This window comes from Bicyclus anynana, chromosome 26 (genome assembly GCF_947172395.1).
Source record: "Bicyclus anynana chromosome 26, ilBicAnyn1.1, whole genome shotgun sequence".
Taxonomy (NCBI): domain Eukaryota; kingdom Metazoa; phylum Arthropoda; class Insecta; order Lepidoptera; family Nymphalidae; genus Bicyclus; species Bicyclus anynana.
In genome coordinates this window covers 1,196,350-1,213,269 of record NC_069108.1, presented here as the reverse complement: position 1 = coordinate 1,213,269, position 16,920 = coordinate 1,196,350, and the positions used below count along the sequence as shown (strand labels likewise).

Genomic DNA, 16,920 nt, shown 5'->3' with positions numbered 1-16,920 from the left:
TCCGTAAAATACCTTTCTGTTTAATTGAATGGTGTAAAAAATGGGCAAAAACTTCTAATTTAGTATAAGATATATACCAAATCTAAGCTCATTTTCCTCAGAAAATGACAGACAGTTTTGTTCGTGACTATGAGTGCGATACAGGTCCTTCTATAATTGGTCTGAGGATGAGGATGAAACTGCCTGTATGCAAAAAAACTTGTTTTAGTACTGCAGGCAAGTAGCCTATTCTTTCAAACGTACGGTTCGAGGCAAGGATTGTAACCTGAGGTTTTCCAACGGGATATCACTTCGAAATTCCTGAAAGAGAACTAGGTCTGGAATTAAAAAAAAAACACATACTCAAGTAAGAAAAATATATTTATCATACACACGCTCTGTGTACAACCAACAATATATTTTTTTTTAAATTAACAAAGATCGCTTCTACAGAACTGATAATTCTGTTGGAAGCACTAATTTCGCGTCAGACGCTTTATATGATGGCATAAATATACTTAACTAGCCACGCCCCGCGGTTTCCCCGCGTAGTTCTCGTCCCCATGAGAATATGGGTTAAAATATAGCCTGTGACACTCACAAATAACGTGGTCTCCTAGTGGTAAATGATTTTTTAAAATCGATTCATTACAGATTACCTTATATATCTTTATAGATTTACATATTTATTATTTGTAAATCAGCTTTCGTAAACCAAAAAATACATAATTCAAATAATTTGAGTCAAAAAAAAAGAAACAAAATGAATATTCACAGCAATTGAGACAAGAAAATAACAGTTCTTATAATTAAAACAGGAAAAATGTAAGTCGGACTCATCTACCGAGGGTTCCGTACAAATATATTAATACTATTTAATTAACCTAAAGTATTGATTAAATGTAGTTTAAAATAAAATATTTTTTTTTTTATGATTTAGCATCGATCTCCTATTAAAAAGTGGATGCACAATCAGCGACCAAAAAACGTCCCCGCTCAATGAGTGCCAAACACAACTTCTTGGCACTCAATTCAAGTAGTCACATTTGTAAAGTCAACCTTTAAGGTTCATATCCTTAAGGTTAAATTTGCTTTGAATTTGGGACTTTATTCAATATTGGACAATATTTAAAGGACTTAAGGTATAATTTCCTTTACCAATAATTCTAAAACTGTCAAAGCAAAAGTGGCCAGTTTTTAAGTGAAATTTTCTCTATGATTGTGCGTCCTTTTATTATAAGAGGTCAATGTAGGTTTCACCGGCTTCACCACGCTGCTTGTAAATACTCATTCTGGATCATTCTTTATTCTGTGGTCAAAATATACGTTTATGGCGGCATAAATGGTAGGTATCTTTTTAATGTATCTTAGAAGATTGATTTTTCCACATCTACAAGGGATCATATACATGAGTAGGTGTATTATGGTTTTAATTTCAACTGAATACGCGTTCCGAACATAAAGAAACAGACGGACGGACAAAAGTGAATATTTAAGGATTCATTGTTTTTCCTTTTGAACTAAGGAACCCTAAAAATAATGAACAATATAAACTATGTGTGTACATACTTCTAACCAATATAATCTATATGTTCAAATTAGTCACCATTAGTGCTAATATGCGAACAAGTGTAGAGAAGTAGACAAAATATCGTCGAACGGCGGCAGAGTTTGACGGCCTCCGTGGCGCAGTGGTATGCGCGGTGGATTTACAAGACGGAGGTCCTGGGTTCTATCTCCGGCTGGGCCAATTGAGGTTTTCTTAATGTTACCCTACCGACAGAGACGTACCGCCAAGCGATTTAGCGTTCCGGTACGATGTCGGAATGTAGAAACCGAAAGGGATGTGGATTTTCATCCTCCTCCTAACAAGTTAACCCGCTTCCATCTTAGACTTTATCATCACTTACCATCAGGTGTGATTGTAGTCAAGGGCTATCTTGTAAAGAATAAAAAAAAAAAAAAAGAGTTGTTCTACTATTGGTAGAGTACCTTCTATAGTCTGTCGTTTTTTTAGGGGGATGAGGTAAACTCACACATCGAAAATATTTAACACCAATAAATATATCCTGTCTCTACACCACACACAACTATACATTTTAAATTGTAATACACACGCGTGTAATTTTAACACAATGAAACATCGATTCTAGACGCGCTTTGTATGAATACGTTAGATCATGATCACATAGTTTTGGCAGAGGGGTAACATCTAGCGGGACAGGTCCTATAGAAGGTAATTGGTCTGAGTTACAGTCCCATCTCTTTCGTCCCAACGCACCACCATTTGTTGAATTTTGTCTATTTCTCTTTTTAGATTATCTCGTTGGTCGCATGCTGACGCACAGGTGTAGATAAATAGACAATATCGTTCGATGGCGACAGAGTTGTTCCAGTCTCTTTTAATGCCAATGCAATGAAAGATGCGTCGCCATTTGTTGAAATTTGTCTATTTCTCTTTACGAGATTATCTCATTGGTTAAATAATAAGTCACCATGTCACATATTTATATACACAAATGTACACAATATTCATTATTCGAGTCGGTTAAACCCGTTTCTTTTTAAATTTATACCGTCACATCGCATTTGGGTGGTAGAGGCGTCGACGTTTCGGTGCTTGTCGGTCAATTTTGTCGGGGTCGGTGTGTTGTCGGTCAAATGCGTCGGCGAGTTTCTCCCTACTTCTGTTGTGTCTGGGGAACTGGCCATTAGGACGTTGTCTCTCATCAGTTATAACACCATTAGGAATGTTTTCAATTCTGACGCTACCATTCGGATTTTCATTTTGTTTTTCGAGTCTACCACTCCGTCGTTTGGTCTTCTGATTCTCTTTGCTAGTGCCTTCCTTATCTCGATCGAGTTTTTTTCGATTCTCCTGATTGAACACATCGGTACTTGATACAGTTCCGTTTTGTCCACGAACTTTGGGACTGTCTGTTTGAGTTTGTCGGCGATTTCTGTCGCTTTTTTGTCGGTGTGTCGGCGATTTCGACCTGAACCGTTTGCTGCGACGGCGTGGTTGTATTCCCTCGGAGCTGGTGCTAGGGTTGTAATCGCTGCCGTTGGAGTTGGACTCATCAGACTCAGATGTATTGGTGGGTGTCAATCGAGGTTGAACGTCCGAGTCGGGTGTCGAGCGGCTTTCTAAAGCGTACCGCTTGGAGAGTCCCGCGTACGTCGGTGTTCGGATGAAGTCTACTGGCAGTTCAGCCGGTTCTGGTGTTGGCGACAGCATTTTCCGTTTGCGAGCCACCACATTGGAAGCAGTTTGCAACACTGGTCGGTGTGTCCTTGCCGGTGACAATCGTCGCATCACTCCAGCGGCGGCGGAAGCGCGCAACCGCGTCGCCTCCTCGGGCGGCAGCTCCAGGGCTCCGAGACTGGGCAGCAGGTACCGGAGGTAGCGGTTGCGGAGGGACTGCCAGGTGCGGGTCACTCCGGTGGCGGCGGCGTGCTGGGAGGGCAGCTCCCACCACACGCGGTTGCCGTTGACGAGGCGCGCGCGTCCCTCCGCGCGCAGCCAGCGCACTATGTGCGCGTCCTCTTGCTCGGAGTACTCTCGGATCGTACTGGGGGACACACACGACTGCCATCATTATCAGGATACTAATAATTAAACTAAAATCAATTTTCTACTCCTAGATATGTCTGATAGTAGAAAATCTTAAAAAATTTAAATCACAACGGTATGTTACTTGATTTTGTAAAACATTCACAAGCCCAAACATGCGTAAAGAAGTTTTATTCGAAAAAAATATCCTAATTAAACCGAAGGCTCGGACATGGTACTTTGTTATGAGTTCAATGTTGGTATTACCATTTGTTATTTATGTTCTTGTGGAAACTTGAGATCAGTTGTTTGTTAGGCAGCGTGAATACCGTCACGCTGCTAGTCGCGTTAGCGATTTTGTGCAATATTTTTTTGTTGTAATTGTAATTATTAATAATGTTTTATATTGTAATTATTGATCATAAATTGTTTAGTGGCCTTGGAGAACATGTCGGGCAGGAAAGGTCAATGCATTCTAAAGGGATCCCTTAAACCTACTCCCAAGGTCACAAGTCCTGGGACCTGCTCGAGATGTTTCCTCTACCACTAAATAATACAATCATTGTCGATGCTACCTGTCACCTCATAATTTAAATATAGTATTATATAAATGACCATAAAAAAGGCTTTCACTCACCCTTTCTCAATTTTCCGCGCTGCACGGGAGCGCGCTTGCCGAGGCGAGAGCGTGCGAGTGGGACGAGTCGAAGGTTTATGGCGCGGTGAGCTAGTGTGAGTGGGACGGAGCGTGGGTGAGCTAGTGGGATTGGGCGATTTCGTGCGAGTCACACGAGGCGAGGGATTGCGGCGCAGAGATCGCGTGCTAGTGAGACGAGGCGTGGGTGTACGGCGTATTGAGCGCTTGTGAGTAGAACGGGTTGAGGGTGAGCGAGTGGAATTGGGCAATTTGGTGTGACTGGGCGAAGCTTTGCTACTGGAACGAGCTGAGGGAGTTGAACGGGGTGAGGTTGAGCGAGCGGGATTGGGCGATTTGGTGTGAGTAGTATTGGGCGATTTGGTGCGAGTGGTATTGGGCAATTTTGTGTGAGTAGTATTGGGCGATTTGGTGTGACTAGGCAATGCTTTGCGAGTGGGACGAGCTGAGGAAGTTGAACGGGGCGAGGTTGAGCGAGTGGGATTGGGCGATTTGGTGTGACTGGACGAAGCTTTGCGACTGGAACGAGCTGAAGGAGTAGAACGGGATGAGGATGAGCGAGTAGGATTGGGCAATTTGGTGTGAGTGGGAGTCAAGTTGCGCGTTCTTCCAGTCTCCTTAGTACGAGTGGAATGAGTCGTGCTTTTGGAGCGCGACGTCGACGTGGAGTGGTTGAGGGACGCGGGGCGCGGGCGGAGGGGGCGCGCGGGGCGGGCCGTGACGTCATCCTCGCCGTCGCTGCAACACAAGCTATACTTGTACTTGATGTTGTATACAAGGTGTGTAATTAATGGATAAAACGCAAATGGTAGATACACCATCTAATTATTTTTTTTTTTTATTCTTTACAACTTAGCCCTTGATTACAATCTCACCTGATGGTTAGTGATGATGCAATCTAAAATGGAAGCGGGCTAACTTGTTAGGAGGATGAAAATCCACACCTCTTTCGGTTTCTACACATCATACCGGAACGCTAAATCGCTTGGCGGTACGTCTTTGTCGGTAGGGTGGTAATTAGCCACGGCCAAAGCCTCCTACCAGCCATTGAATAGCCTCAAGGCGTTGCTGGGACAGCAACTAAGCCGATATTTGTAATTGAGTGGATGTGTTTATTTAATTTTATTAGCGTTAATTAATCTACTATTATGACATTACTATACCTGACATTTATATTATTTAAAATCTTGAACATTCTAATTTAATTCTATAAATGTTCCGCTCAAGTTTCTACTTCATTTTTATCTTATTTTAATTTTGTCTAATGAAATGTAATATATTTTATCTCTTATTATTGCATGTAACATTATTATTTTTAGGAATGCCCTGACAGGGCCCCATGTATCATGCATGCTAAGCTTATGTATTAGTTTGTAAGTGCATGGATGCTAAGTAAATAAATATTTTAATATCTCAATATTTTAGCGGGTCTCGAGGAATTAGGTGTCACCAGCGACTGTCGGGTTGAGCCGGTGGAACAGCGCTAGGTGTTACAACCTCAGACTAAATAGATAAAGACCTGCCTCGCAAGACATTATTTTTCTGTCAAAGTATTTGATCAACGATGTTATGCGATTATAAACACTGTCTCTATAGAATCGATGTTTCATAGTTTACAATCGTGTCCGTCAGTTAAAAATACCCTTTTGTGTAGTTAAATGGTGTACAAAACGAACAAATACCTCTAGTTTAGTATAAGATATGTATGAAATCTAAGCTCGCTTTCCTTAGAAAATGGCAGAAAATTTTGTTCGTGAATTTGGGTGTGATACTAGTCCTTATGTATTTAGTTTGAGGTTACAGTAGTGGCACCGAGTGTCACCTGGGCACGTGTCGCAGGCCCAGCGTGGCGGCGAAGGCGCGCTGGCGGCGGCGCAGCAGCTCGCCGACGCGGCGACACCGTCGGGTTGAGCCGGTGGAACAGCGCTGGGTGTTACAACAGTAGTGGCACCGAGTGTCACCTGGGCACGTGTCGCAGGCCCAGCGTGGCGGCGAAGGCGCGCTGGCGGCGGCGCAGCAGCTCGCCGACGCGGCGACACCGTCGGGTTGAGCCGGTGGAACAGCGCTGGGTGTTACAACAGTAGTGGCACCGAGTGTCACCTGGGCACGTGTCGCAGGCCCAGCGTGGCGGCGAAGGCGCGCTGGCGGCGGCGCAGCAGCTCGCCGACGCGGCGACACCGTCGGGTTGAGCCGGTGGAACAGCGCTGGGTGTTACAACAGTAGTGGCACCGAGTGTCACCTGGGCACGTGTCGCAGGCCCAGCGTGGCGGCGAAGGCGCGCTGGCGGCGGCGCAGCAGCTCGCCGACGCGGCGACACCGTCGGGTTGAGCCGGTGGAACAGCGCTGGGTGTTACAACAGTAGTGGCACCGAGTGTCACCTGGGCACGTGTCGCAGGCCCAGCGTGGCGGCGAAGGCGCGCTGGCGGCGGCGCAGCAGCTCGCCGACGCGGCGACACCGTCGGGTTGAGCCGGTGGAACAGCGCTGGGTGTTACAACAGTAGTGGCACCGAGTGTCACCTGGGCACGTGTCGCAGGCCCAGCGTGGCGGCGAAGGCGCGCTGGCGGCGGCGCAGCAGCTCGCCGACGCGGCGACACCGTCGGGTTGAGCCGGTGGAACAGCGCTGGGTGTTACAACAGTAGTGGCACCGAGTGTCACCTGGGCACGTGTCGCAGGCCCAGCGTGGCGGCGAAGGCGCGCTGGCGGCGGCGCAGCAGCTCGCCGACGCGCGGGCAGCGCTGCAGCGACACCGTGGGGTTGAGCCGGTAGAACAGCTCGGCGCGGTACGCGAGGTCGTGGTAGTAGCGCTGCGGGTCGCCGAGCGAGCGGCGCCGGTCGCGCGTCAGGAAGTCGCCCAGCAGGTCCACCACGTCTTCAGTGATCAGCAGCTCCTTGAACGTAGAGTTCTGCACACAGACAGTGTTAGAGTCAGGGGCGTAGCTAGTGTTGTATCAGCTGTGTCAACAATATGCAATTAAAACATAAAAAACAAGCTTTTAGGAAAGTCTTATTACAGTGTTAATCTATACTAATATAATAAAGCTGAAGAGTTAGTTTGTTTGTTTGATTGAACGTGCTAATCTCAGGAACTACTGGTCCGATTTGAAAAATTCTTTCAGTGGTAGATAGCCCATTTATTGAGAAAGGCTATAGGCTATATATTATCCCGGTATTCCCACGGGAACGCGAACCACGCGGGTGAAACCGCGCGGCATCAGCTAGTGATTATATAAATGATAAGAAAGCTTGGTGTTTAACTGTATTATACTACTGTGTTCTTAGTTTTAAATAAGTTTGTAAAATGGTGGTAAACAAAAAATAAACCTTAGCACAGTTTGTTATGGGCTCATCTCGGACCAAGGCGAATTTGGAACCCTCGTAACTTTAATTTTAAGTTTTAGACTATTATTACCACCATTACATTAAATTATATTATGACATAATCCTGACCTTTCAAAAGTGCTTGTAAACTAAGCCTAATTGAAATAAATGAATTTTTAATTTGAATTATGGCGCCCCGGGCTATTGAAGACCCTAACATGTGAAAACAAAAATTTGTTAATTGATATTTATAATATTACTTAATCTGTTTTTTGGGAAAAATGCATATATGAGACGAATATCTTAGCATTCCATGGATTTACCGTGCGGGTGCCGGGTCCATCGCGTGGTAGAGAGAAAAACACCAAGCAAAGTCCAGGACTTGTGACTACTTGATGTAGGGTTAAGGAATTCCTTGACGATCGATCAACACTCCCCTTCTCTGCTCGTGTTGTTCTCCCTACCTAACCAAATTTGGTAAGATCCTATTAGAGCAGCTTTGAATACTCGTTCTAATATAGAACTAGCTGCACTTCTAGAAAGGCCAAGGTCTTTAAGCAAGTTATAGAGAGATTTTGCTGGTAATCCTCTCGCACCTACTTCTACGGCGTACAGACTAACTACATAGCCATTTTTAGTTAGTTCATTTGTTAGTTCATAATATTTATTCACTTTTTTCAAACAAATGACAGTATTTACTAGATTTCCAAAAGATGGCGATGACCCACTCACATACTCGTAAGTGTACCAAGGAGAATTTTATGTCACTGATGTATCATGTGTAACAGGAACTGTCCTATAGTATTTTTTTTTTCTTTGCAAGTTAGCCCTTGACTACAATCTCACCTGATGGTAAGTGATGATGCAGTCTAAGATGGAAGCGGGCTAACTTGTTAGGAGGAGGATGAAAATCCACACTCCTTTCGATTTCTACACAGCATCGTACCGGAACGCTAAATCGCTTGGCGGTACGTCTTTGCCGGTAGGGTGGTAACTAGCCACGGCCGAAGCCTCCCACCAGCCAGACCTGGACAAATTAAGAAAATCTCAATCTGCCCAGCCGGGGATCGAACCCAGGACCTCCGTCTCGTAAATCCACCGCGCATACCACTGCGCCACGGAGGCCGTCAGTACTGTATTACTCACCATTTCTATGTTGTCTGTGGTTGTATCTATGAGTCGGTCGCTATATTTTTTTCGGAATGACAAAAAGGAACGGATTGTAAAAGCTAAGGTGCATAATGTGTGTTAATATTTTAATTAATTGTGATTTATATTATTTTAGTTGGTTATTTGTAAATATACTAATATTATAAAGCTGAAGAGTTTGTTTGTTTGATTGAACGCGCTAATCTCAGGAACTACTGGTCCGATTTGAAAAATTCTTTCAGTGTTAGATAGCTCATTTATCGAGGAAGGCTATAGGCTATATATTATCCCCATATTCTTACGAGAACGGGAACCAAGCGGGTAAAACCGCGCTGCGTCAGCTAGTTTGTAAATATTAATTAATGTTACATAATGAATAAATTAAAGTACATAATCAATTCATCCGTAATTGATTTTAGAGATCTTAATCAAGTGAACACGAATACTGTTTGAATAAACGGTCAAATCTGTGATTGTAATATAATGATTTTTAACCGACTTCCAAAAAGGAGGAGGTTCTACGTTCGGCTGTATGTATGTTTCATCATTTATGGACCAATTTTGAAAATTCTTTTGATTACTAAAATGCCTTTTACTCATGTTACCCTAAATTTTAAAGCAATCTATAGGGAGATTTCGCTGTGTACATTTTGTACTGAGATTTACTTAATTTTACTAAATTTCAAATGCTTTTTGCAACAGCAGGTCAGGATTTACTGATATTTTTAAATATATTTACCTCAGTTTGAGTCTCATCAGTCGCTTCACTTTTGTCACTTTCTGTGTTTTGTGTCACTGATCTACAACTGTCACTTGTGGACACACTGTCACTTGTAGACTGCACGTCTCCATTCTCTTTATTTCTCCTGTCATCTTGAGAATTCTCTTGTTCTGCATTCCGAGTGACTTTCCTCTCTTTCTCCATCTTTTTTTTGTGTGACAAATCTTTAGCTTTATCTTTCTGAACATGACTCCTTTTGTGACTCTTCCCTTTACTTCGATGCTCTTGTCTATGCTTGTTATGTTTCTTTGGAGACTGTTCTTCACCAGCTCCTATGGCCTCCCACGTTTCATTCCTTCTCCGTAGAACTACTTTGGTTTCTGATTTTCTGAGTTTCCTACTACGGCTGTGAACATTTTCCTGTGAAGGTATTTGAAAATTTAAAACCAACCTTAAAAATAACTGAAATGTCTTTGAAGTTGGTTCCATTATAATACTAAAAGATTATTTTAATATCTATACTAATATTATAAAGAAGTAAAGTTTAGCTGGTGGGAGGCTTCGACCGTGACTAGTTACCACCCTACCGGCAAAGAAGTACTGCCAAGCGATTTAGCATTCCGGTATGATGTCGTATAGAAGCCAAAACTTGTTAGGAATAAGATTTTCATCTTATTCCTAACAAGTTAGCCTGCTTACTTCTTAGATTGCATCATCACTTACCATCAGGTGAGATTGTAGTTAGGGGCCAACTTGTAAAGAATTAAAAAAAGTTTGTTGTGTTGTAGGGGCTCTGTATACAAAGCTGATTTTGAAAACTGTATTACCACTAGAAAGCTGCATTATTTGTGAGTGTCATAAGCTATGTTTAGTAAACCAAGTGTGTTAGTGACGTCACAAATTGACGAACATCATGGCAAACAGTGTTGTGGCTTGTATTGAAAAAAAAATATTTCAAAATTGAATCATGTAATCATGTCTCAAAAAAATTTAATAATTTAAATTCAATCTAGTAGAATGATAGTGAACAATTTAAGACCATTTAAAAAAAATGTCAACTAGCCTATTAGAGTTAAATATGTCGTCGTCATCAACCCATATACGGCTCACTGCTGAGCTCGAGTCTCCTCTCAGAATGAGAGGGGTTAGGCCAATAGTCCACCACGTTGGCCCAATGCGGATTGGCAGACTTCACACACGCAGAGAATTAAGATAATTCTCTGGTATGCAGGTTTCCTCACGATGTTTTCCTTCACCGATTGAGACACGTGATATTTAATTTCTTAAAATGCACACAACTGAAAAGTTGGAGGTGCATGCCCCGGACCGGATTCGAACCCACACCCTCCGGAATCGGAGGCAGAGGTCATATCCACTGGGCTATCACGGCTCTCTATGTAATATAAATATGTATATTACATTAATTGTAAACATTATAACATTGACGCTATGACAAACAATGGTATGCGCGATGGATTTACAAGAAGGAGGTCCTGAGTTCGATCCCCGGCTGGGCCGATTGAGGTTTTCTTAATTGGTCCAGGCTGGTGGGAGGCTTTGGCCGTGGCTAGTTACCACTCTACCGACAAAGACGTACCGCCAAGCGATTTAGCGATACAATCTCGTGTATAAAACCGGAAGGGGTGTGGATTTTCATCCTCTTCTAACAAGTTAGCCCGCTTCCATCTTAGTATCATCATCACTTGTAAAGAATAAAAAAAAAACAGAGAACTTCACAATTGCCACTACATGAAATAAATAAACTTGCCTCTAATTGCCTCTCTTCTCTTCTTTCCCTGTTCCCTTCCTTGCTTACTGTCATGTATATAATCTACATAAATTCTGTGTCTTTTCTAAACTTTAGGTGAATTACTAGCAGACATCATCCGCGTGAAACTCAATGTAAACCTTCAACTACCCCTACCCTACCCTACCCCTTCAATTTTTTAATTCTTTTCTGTCATAAGAACCATCTCCTGACAATAACAAACACATGTGAACCAAGGGATATATGGATTCATTTTTATAGTATACTAGCGGATGCCCGCGACTTCGTCCGCGTGAAACTCGATGTAAACTTTCAACTACCGCTACCCTACCCCTACCCTACCCCTACCCTACCTCTACCCTACTCCTACCCTACCCTACCCCTACACTACCCTACCCCTACCCTACCCCTAACCTACCCCTACCCTACCCCTACCCTACCTCTACCCTACTCCTACCCTACCCTACCCCAACCCTAGCCCTACCCTACCCTACCCCTACCCTACCCCTACCCTACCCCGTTTTCTAATTATTATTAATATGAACTTTATACAATAACAATAAAGCTCAAATTGACTACGTTTTAGTTACAAATCATTTGTATGTATAGTTTTTAATTAACAAATAAAATACAAGGGTTGATCGTAGAGGGGTGAAAATTTAGGGTTGTATGTATTTTTGTATGCTGTGTCATAAAAAAATAAAAACAAAAAATTTTGCCTAAAAAATAAAAAAAAAAATTTAGGGGTGGACTACCCTTAACATTTAGGGGTTTGAAAAATAGATGTTGGCCGATTCTCAGACCTACTAAATATGCACAAAAAATTTCATCAAAATCGGTCGAGCCGTTTCGGAGGAGTTCAATGTCGAACCGCGACACGAGAATTTTATATATTAGATATAGAAGACAAGTAAACACAAAATTGTTCATTTGTGTGCTCAGCGTCAAGTCGTTCTCGCCAACCTATCGTCACCCCTCTCTAACTCCCCACTCTTTACGGAAACAAGTCGCGCCACCTTATCCGCTAACGTCATATCTATCTCAGACCACTATTTCCTACAATATACATAACTTACTTAGTGGTTTGTAGCCGACAACAAACTTTAGTTGAATTAGGCAGGTAGTCGAATAATTCCACTTCACAACTGTCATGTCTTGCTTGGCTCAATAAACGTTATCTATTGTGACTTTGCAATTGCACGTTGTAGAGTCAACATCTCCTGAGGATGCTCCGGTTTCGGGGTGAAACGTACGTAGAGAGTATTTTGTCGGACCTGGGTGACGTTGTCGCATGGGTTCGCCGAATTTTCGCGGATGATAGCAAAATAAATAAATCATTATATAATCATGATGAACTTCCGCAAAGTAACGCCTGCTTCTATCCAATATTTAAACGTTATCTAAATTATAAATCGTATTATTTAAACATAATAAGAAAAGATAAGCTAATAATGCCACCAAAAAGGCTTGACATGTTCGCTAAGAGTGTACATTGTAGTGCAATTTCAATATATAACAAACTACCAGATATCTATAAGATTGACAATGTAAATAGTTTCAAGAGTAAGGTTTCTAAAATGCTTATGGATAAATGTTTCTATAACTTAAATGAGTATTTAAATTACAAATTTTAATGATATTCTTTTTTTGACGTATGATAAATATTTTGACATAATTTTAATTGACATGTGTGTTTGACATAATTTTAATTGACATTTTAACATTTCACTGGTAATAATTACTTGACTTTGCACTAAATTTATCAAGGTTTAATAATTTTGACAGTATATATTATGACTATTATTATATTTTATCTGTCACAGTAGTTTTGAGTTACATTTGTCATAATCATTGAATCTTAAAATGTTAAATTGTATAAGCTATTACATATGTTTTCTTTTTTATTTGTTTGCTTTTAAATTAGGATTATACATAGTCTATTTAAATTTTTCATACACCAAATTATTATGGTAGAGAGTATCAGGGTCTTATTATATTTAAGTAATCTTTGTAAACCTGCTTTCTGATGAATAAATAAATTATTATTATTATTATTATTATTATTAATACTTACATTGTTGTTTGATTCTCTAACATCTTTTCTGTTCTGCTTGGATTTTGTCACATCTTTACGTTTGTGGATGTTGTTCTTGACTTGGTCACTATGACTTGGTTTGTTTCTGTCTGTCTGAGATGTCTCACCCAGTGCAGCTGTGGGTGAGGGTGAGGGTGTGGCCTGCACACCGACACTCACCATCTGCTGGCACTGCACGCCCTGGTTTTTGGTGGTTTTTGGTATACTGTTGAAGTTAGCGTCAGTGGCGCCACTAGGAAAAAAATTACTATCACTATCAAATTTTAACTCAGACAAATTATATAGGGACCAGGCTCTCTATAGGTTTCCGCTGTCAAAGTATATGATCAAAAACCTAATGCATTTATAAAAACTGTGGAATTTAATCAAAGATTTTATACGAAGAAGATTTTTGAAGTAGCATGTATACATGTTACTTCAAACTAAAGTGCAGAAAGGTGGCTAATTGCCTTAATTTCATTTAGTTGCATGCAGTAAACAATTAAAGTTATTTAAACAAATAATATTGTCTATAATGTCGAGTTTTGTGTTCAGACAGTGTAAAAACTATACATACATACTCGTATATCTAATAATAATAATACTAGCAGACACCCGCAACATCATCCGCGTGAACCTCAATGTAAACTTTCAACTACCCCTACCCTACCCCTTCAATTTTTTAATTCTTTTGTTTCATAAGACCATCAACCATCTCCTGACAATAACAAACACATCAAAATAAATAGTGAAATCAGTCCAGCCGTTCACTCGTGATGGTGTGAACCAAGGGATATATGGATTCATGTTTATAGTATATATAGAAGACAAGTAAACACAAAATTGTTCATTTGTGTGCTCAGTGTCAAGTCGTTCTCGCCAACCTATCGTCACCCCTCTCTAACTCCCCACTCTTTACGAAAACAAGTCGCGCCACCTTATCCGCTAACGTCATATCTATCTTAGACCACTATTTACTACAATATACATAACTTACTTAGTGGTTTGTAGGCGACAACAAAGCCCTGTAGCCTCCCCTTCGATATGCTGTACCTCTCTGCTGTGATCATCCCTTTGCTCGGTATCTATGCTGTAAACATCCACAAGTGTTCTTTTCAAGCACAGGAAATACATGGATGTTCTAGATGTGGTATAACTTCTATTGGAATATTATTGTGCAGCAAAGCTAATACCCACCTCAGACCAATTATAGAACGACCTGTATCGCATTTATAGACACAAACAAAATTGTCTGTCATTTTCTGAGGAAAACGAGCTTACATTTGGTATATATCTTAAACTAAACTAGAAGTTTTTGCCCGTTTTTTACCCAATTCAATTACACAAAAAGGTATTTTTACGAAGCTCTTTAACCGACGAACACGATTACAACTATTTAACATCTATTCTATAGAGACAGTTTTTATAATCGCATTAGATCGTTGATCATATACTTTGACAGTAAAATAACATCTAGCGAGACAGGTCCTATACAATAATTGGTCTGAGATACCCACGGACGGTCATGGATGGAAGTATAGTGCTATCTGCAGCATGCATAGGGAAGTAAGCAGTTAAAAAAATCTATACTATAAATATTATGCATTAGCCATATTATTTATCTATACTTCTATACTAATATTATAAAGCTGAAGAGTTTGTTTGTTTGTTTGATTGAACGCGCTAATCTCTAAAACTACTGGTCCTACTGGAAAAATTCTTTCAGTGTTAGATAGCCCATTTATCAAGGAAGGCTATAGGCTATATATTATCCCCATATCCCTACGGGAAAGTGAACCACGAGGGTGAAACCGCGCGACATCAGCTAGTAATCTATATAGAAGGCTTCGGCCGTGGTTAGTTACCACTCTACCAGCAAAGATGTACCACCAAGCAACAGGCGCCTCTTTTTTAAATAGTGTTTAAACTGAATTATTGAAGAATTATAAGCTATATTTTATTTTGTCCCGTCAATTATTAGGGGAGAGATGTCGAGTATCTTAGCATTCCATGAATTCACCGTGCAGGTGCCGGGTCCATCACATAGAGAGAAAAACACCGAGCAAAGTCCAGGACTTATGACTACTGGATGTAAGGTTAAGGAATTCCTTGACAATCTATCAACACTCCTTTTCTCTGCTCGTGTTGTTCTCCCTGCCGCCAAATTTGGTAAGATCCTATTAGAGCAGCTTTGTATACTCTTTCTTAATATAGAACTTACTACAGTTCTAGAGAGGCCAAGGTCTTTCAGCAAGTTAGAGAGATTTTGATGGTAATCTCGCGAATAGTATGTGGGTGAAACTGTATATGGCAAGGCAAGAGTAAATAGGCATCTTCTAGGCAAGCACGCTTCATTTTAGACTTTATCATTGCTTTCAGGCATGATTATAATACAGCACAAGCCTATATAAAGAAAAAAAAAGGGTGTTTGTTAGTCTGGCAAGTTGATGACACTCCCATATGTTGGCAACGGGGGGAATGACTGCTCAGGTGTGAAATCGTGCATGCGGGTAAGTGAGGTGCATTGTCGTTTTTCATTCATCGCTCCCCCGGCCCGCGCGGTCCATCAGGAGTATTACAAACGAAGTTGTCAAGTTACAGATATAGTGTTTAGTCATGGTAGAATTCCTCATACTTATTAATTTTAGGGGAGAAGTTTTGTATATTCCACATCCATATACAGGAATGTTCTGTATCGAAAGGAACCCTTAGTTTACAAACACAAACGCTTGGCTTGTCAATTGTCACTGTCACAGATCTAAAGCCATGGATGGACTCATACCGTATTTGTGATAGACGCGGGCCGTCGCGCGCGGCGGAGCGCTCGCCGGCCGCCAGTGCGCGTAGGGCGCGAAGCACCCGCACGCGGGGCTCCAAGTTGAGGCGCCCGCGTTGCACAACCACGAACTTTACAGGGCCCCAGCCGTCCACGCGTCCTGTTTGTAGATCCAGCTCCCGCCAACGCCGCGCGCCATGAACCATGAACTTTACACGACCCATCGCACCGCTGCTTACTGAATCAACTCATGAAATCACACCAGATTCCTCGGTTTCACTATTAATATATATATTTGTTTATTTTCATTGTATTACTGTTATTAAATACGCTTCACGGCTTCAAGACAAATGCCCGCCAATACCGTAAAAATATTTTTTTTTTGACATTATGACGTTGACGTTGACGTTGACAATCACAGACGACAAATGAAGTTGACAATGGACACTTGTTTTTTTTTAATACCAGGCTATAAAATAAAAACTCAGATCAATTACCATTTATGTACTGCCTCGCTAGACATTACCCCTCTGTCAAAAGTAAATGATCACGATCTAATGTGTTTATAAAAACTGTTGCTTTAGAATCGATGTTTCATTGTTGTAATCGTTTTCATCGTGTACAAAGCTTTTTAAAAATGCCAGTTTGTGTAGTTGCATGGCATAAAACAACCGCAACAACTTCTAGTTTACTAAAAGATGAAGTTACGTTTTATTTGTAAGTATTTTTTAACTTAATTAATCAAATTTGTAACAAAAACTATATTTAAAAACAAACCATTATTTTGATGGAACAGCAAAGGAATACACAATGATAATATAGAACATAATTTAAACACAGAATATTCAATCAAGTAATCGAATATTCTATATAGTCTGAGCGATGTGTTTGTTAGCTGTGTTAATCTTACGCGTGTGTTTATTGCG

At 41.1% G+C, this 16,920-nt stretch overlaps 1 protein-coding gene across 1 annotated transcript; it reads right to left on the bottom strand.

The window, feature by feature from the left end:
• Positions 1-341: 341 nt before the first annotated feature.
• LOC112052946 (serine/arginine repetitive matrix protein 5) lies at positions 342-16,373 on the bottom strand. The gene is made up of 7 exons (XM_052889989.1): positions 16,001-16,373; positions 14,216-14,308; positions 13,219-13,471; positions 9,395-9,796; positions 6,844-7,091; positions 4,170-4,925; positions 342-3,551 (listed from the first exon to the last, which is right to left on the bottom strand). Exons 1-7 carry the CDS (start codon positions 16,216-16,218, stop codon positions 2,558-2,560), a joined length of 2,964 nt encoding a protein of 987 aa, XP_052745949.1. The 5' UTR covers positions 16,219-16,373; the 3' UTR covers positions 342-2,557.
• Between the last annotated feature and the right edge of the window lie 547 nt (positions 16,374-16,920).

What these genes read in the sequence shown, in the direction of transcription:
- LOC112052946 (XM_052889989.1), bottom strand. Translation starts at nt 16,218, where the DNA reads ATGGGTCGTGTAAAGTTCATGGTTCATGGCGCGCGGCGTTGGCGGGAG. An exon ending in CCGCGTCTATCACAAATACG is followed by an intron (nt 14,309 to 16,000) that starts GTATGAGTCCAT and finishes GGATGTTTACAG; the next exon opens with CATAGATACCGAGCAAAGGG. An exon ending in CTGATGAGACTCAAACTGAG is followed by an intron (nt 7,092 to 9,394) that starts GTAAATATATTT and finishes GTCTGTGTGCAG; the next exon opens with AACTCTACGTTCAAGGAGCT.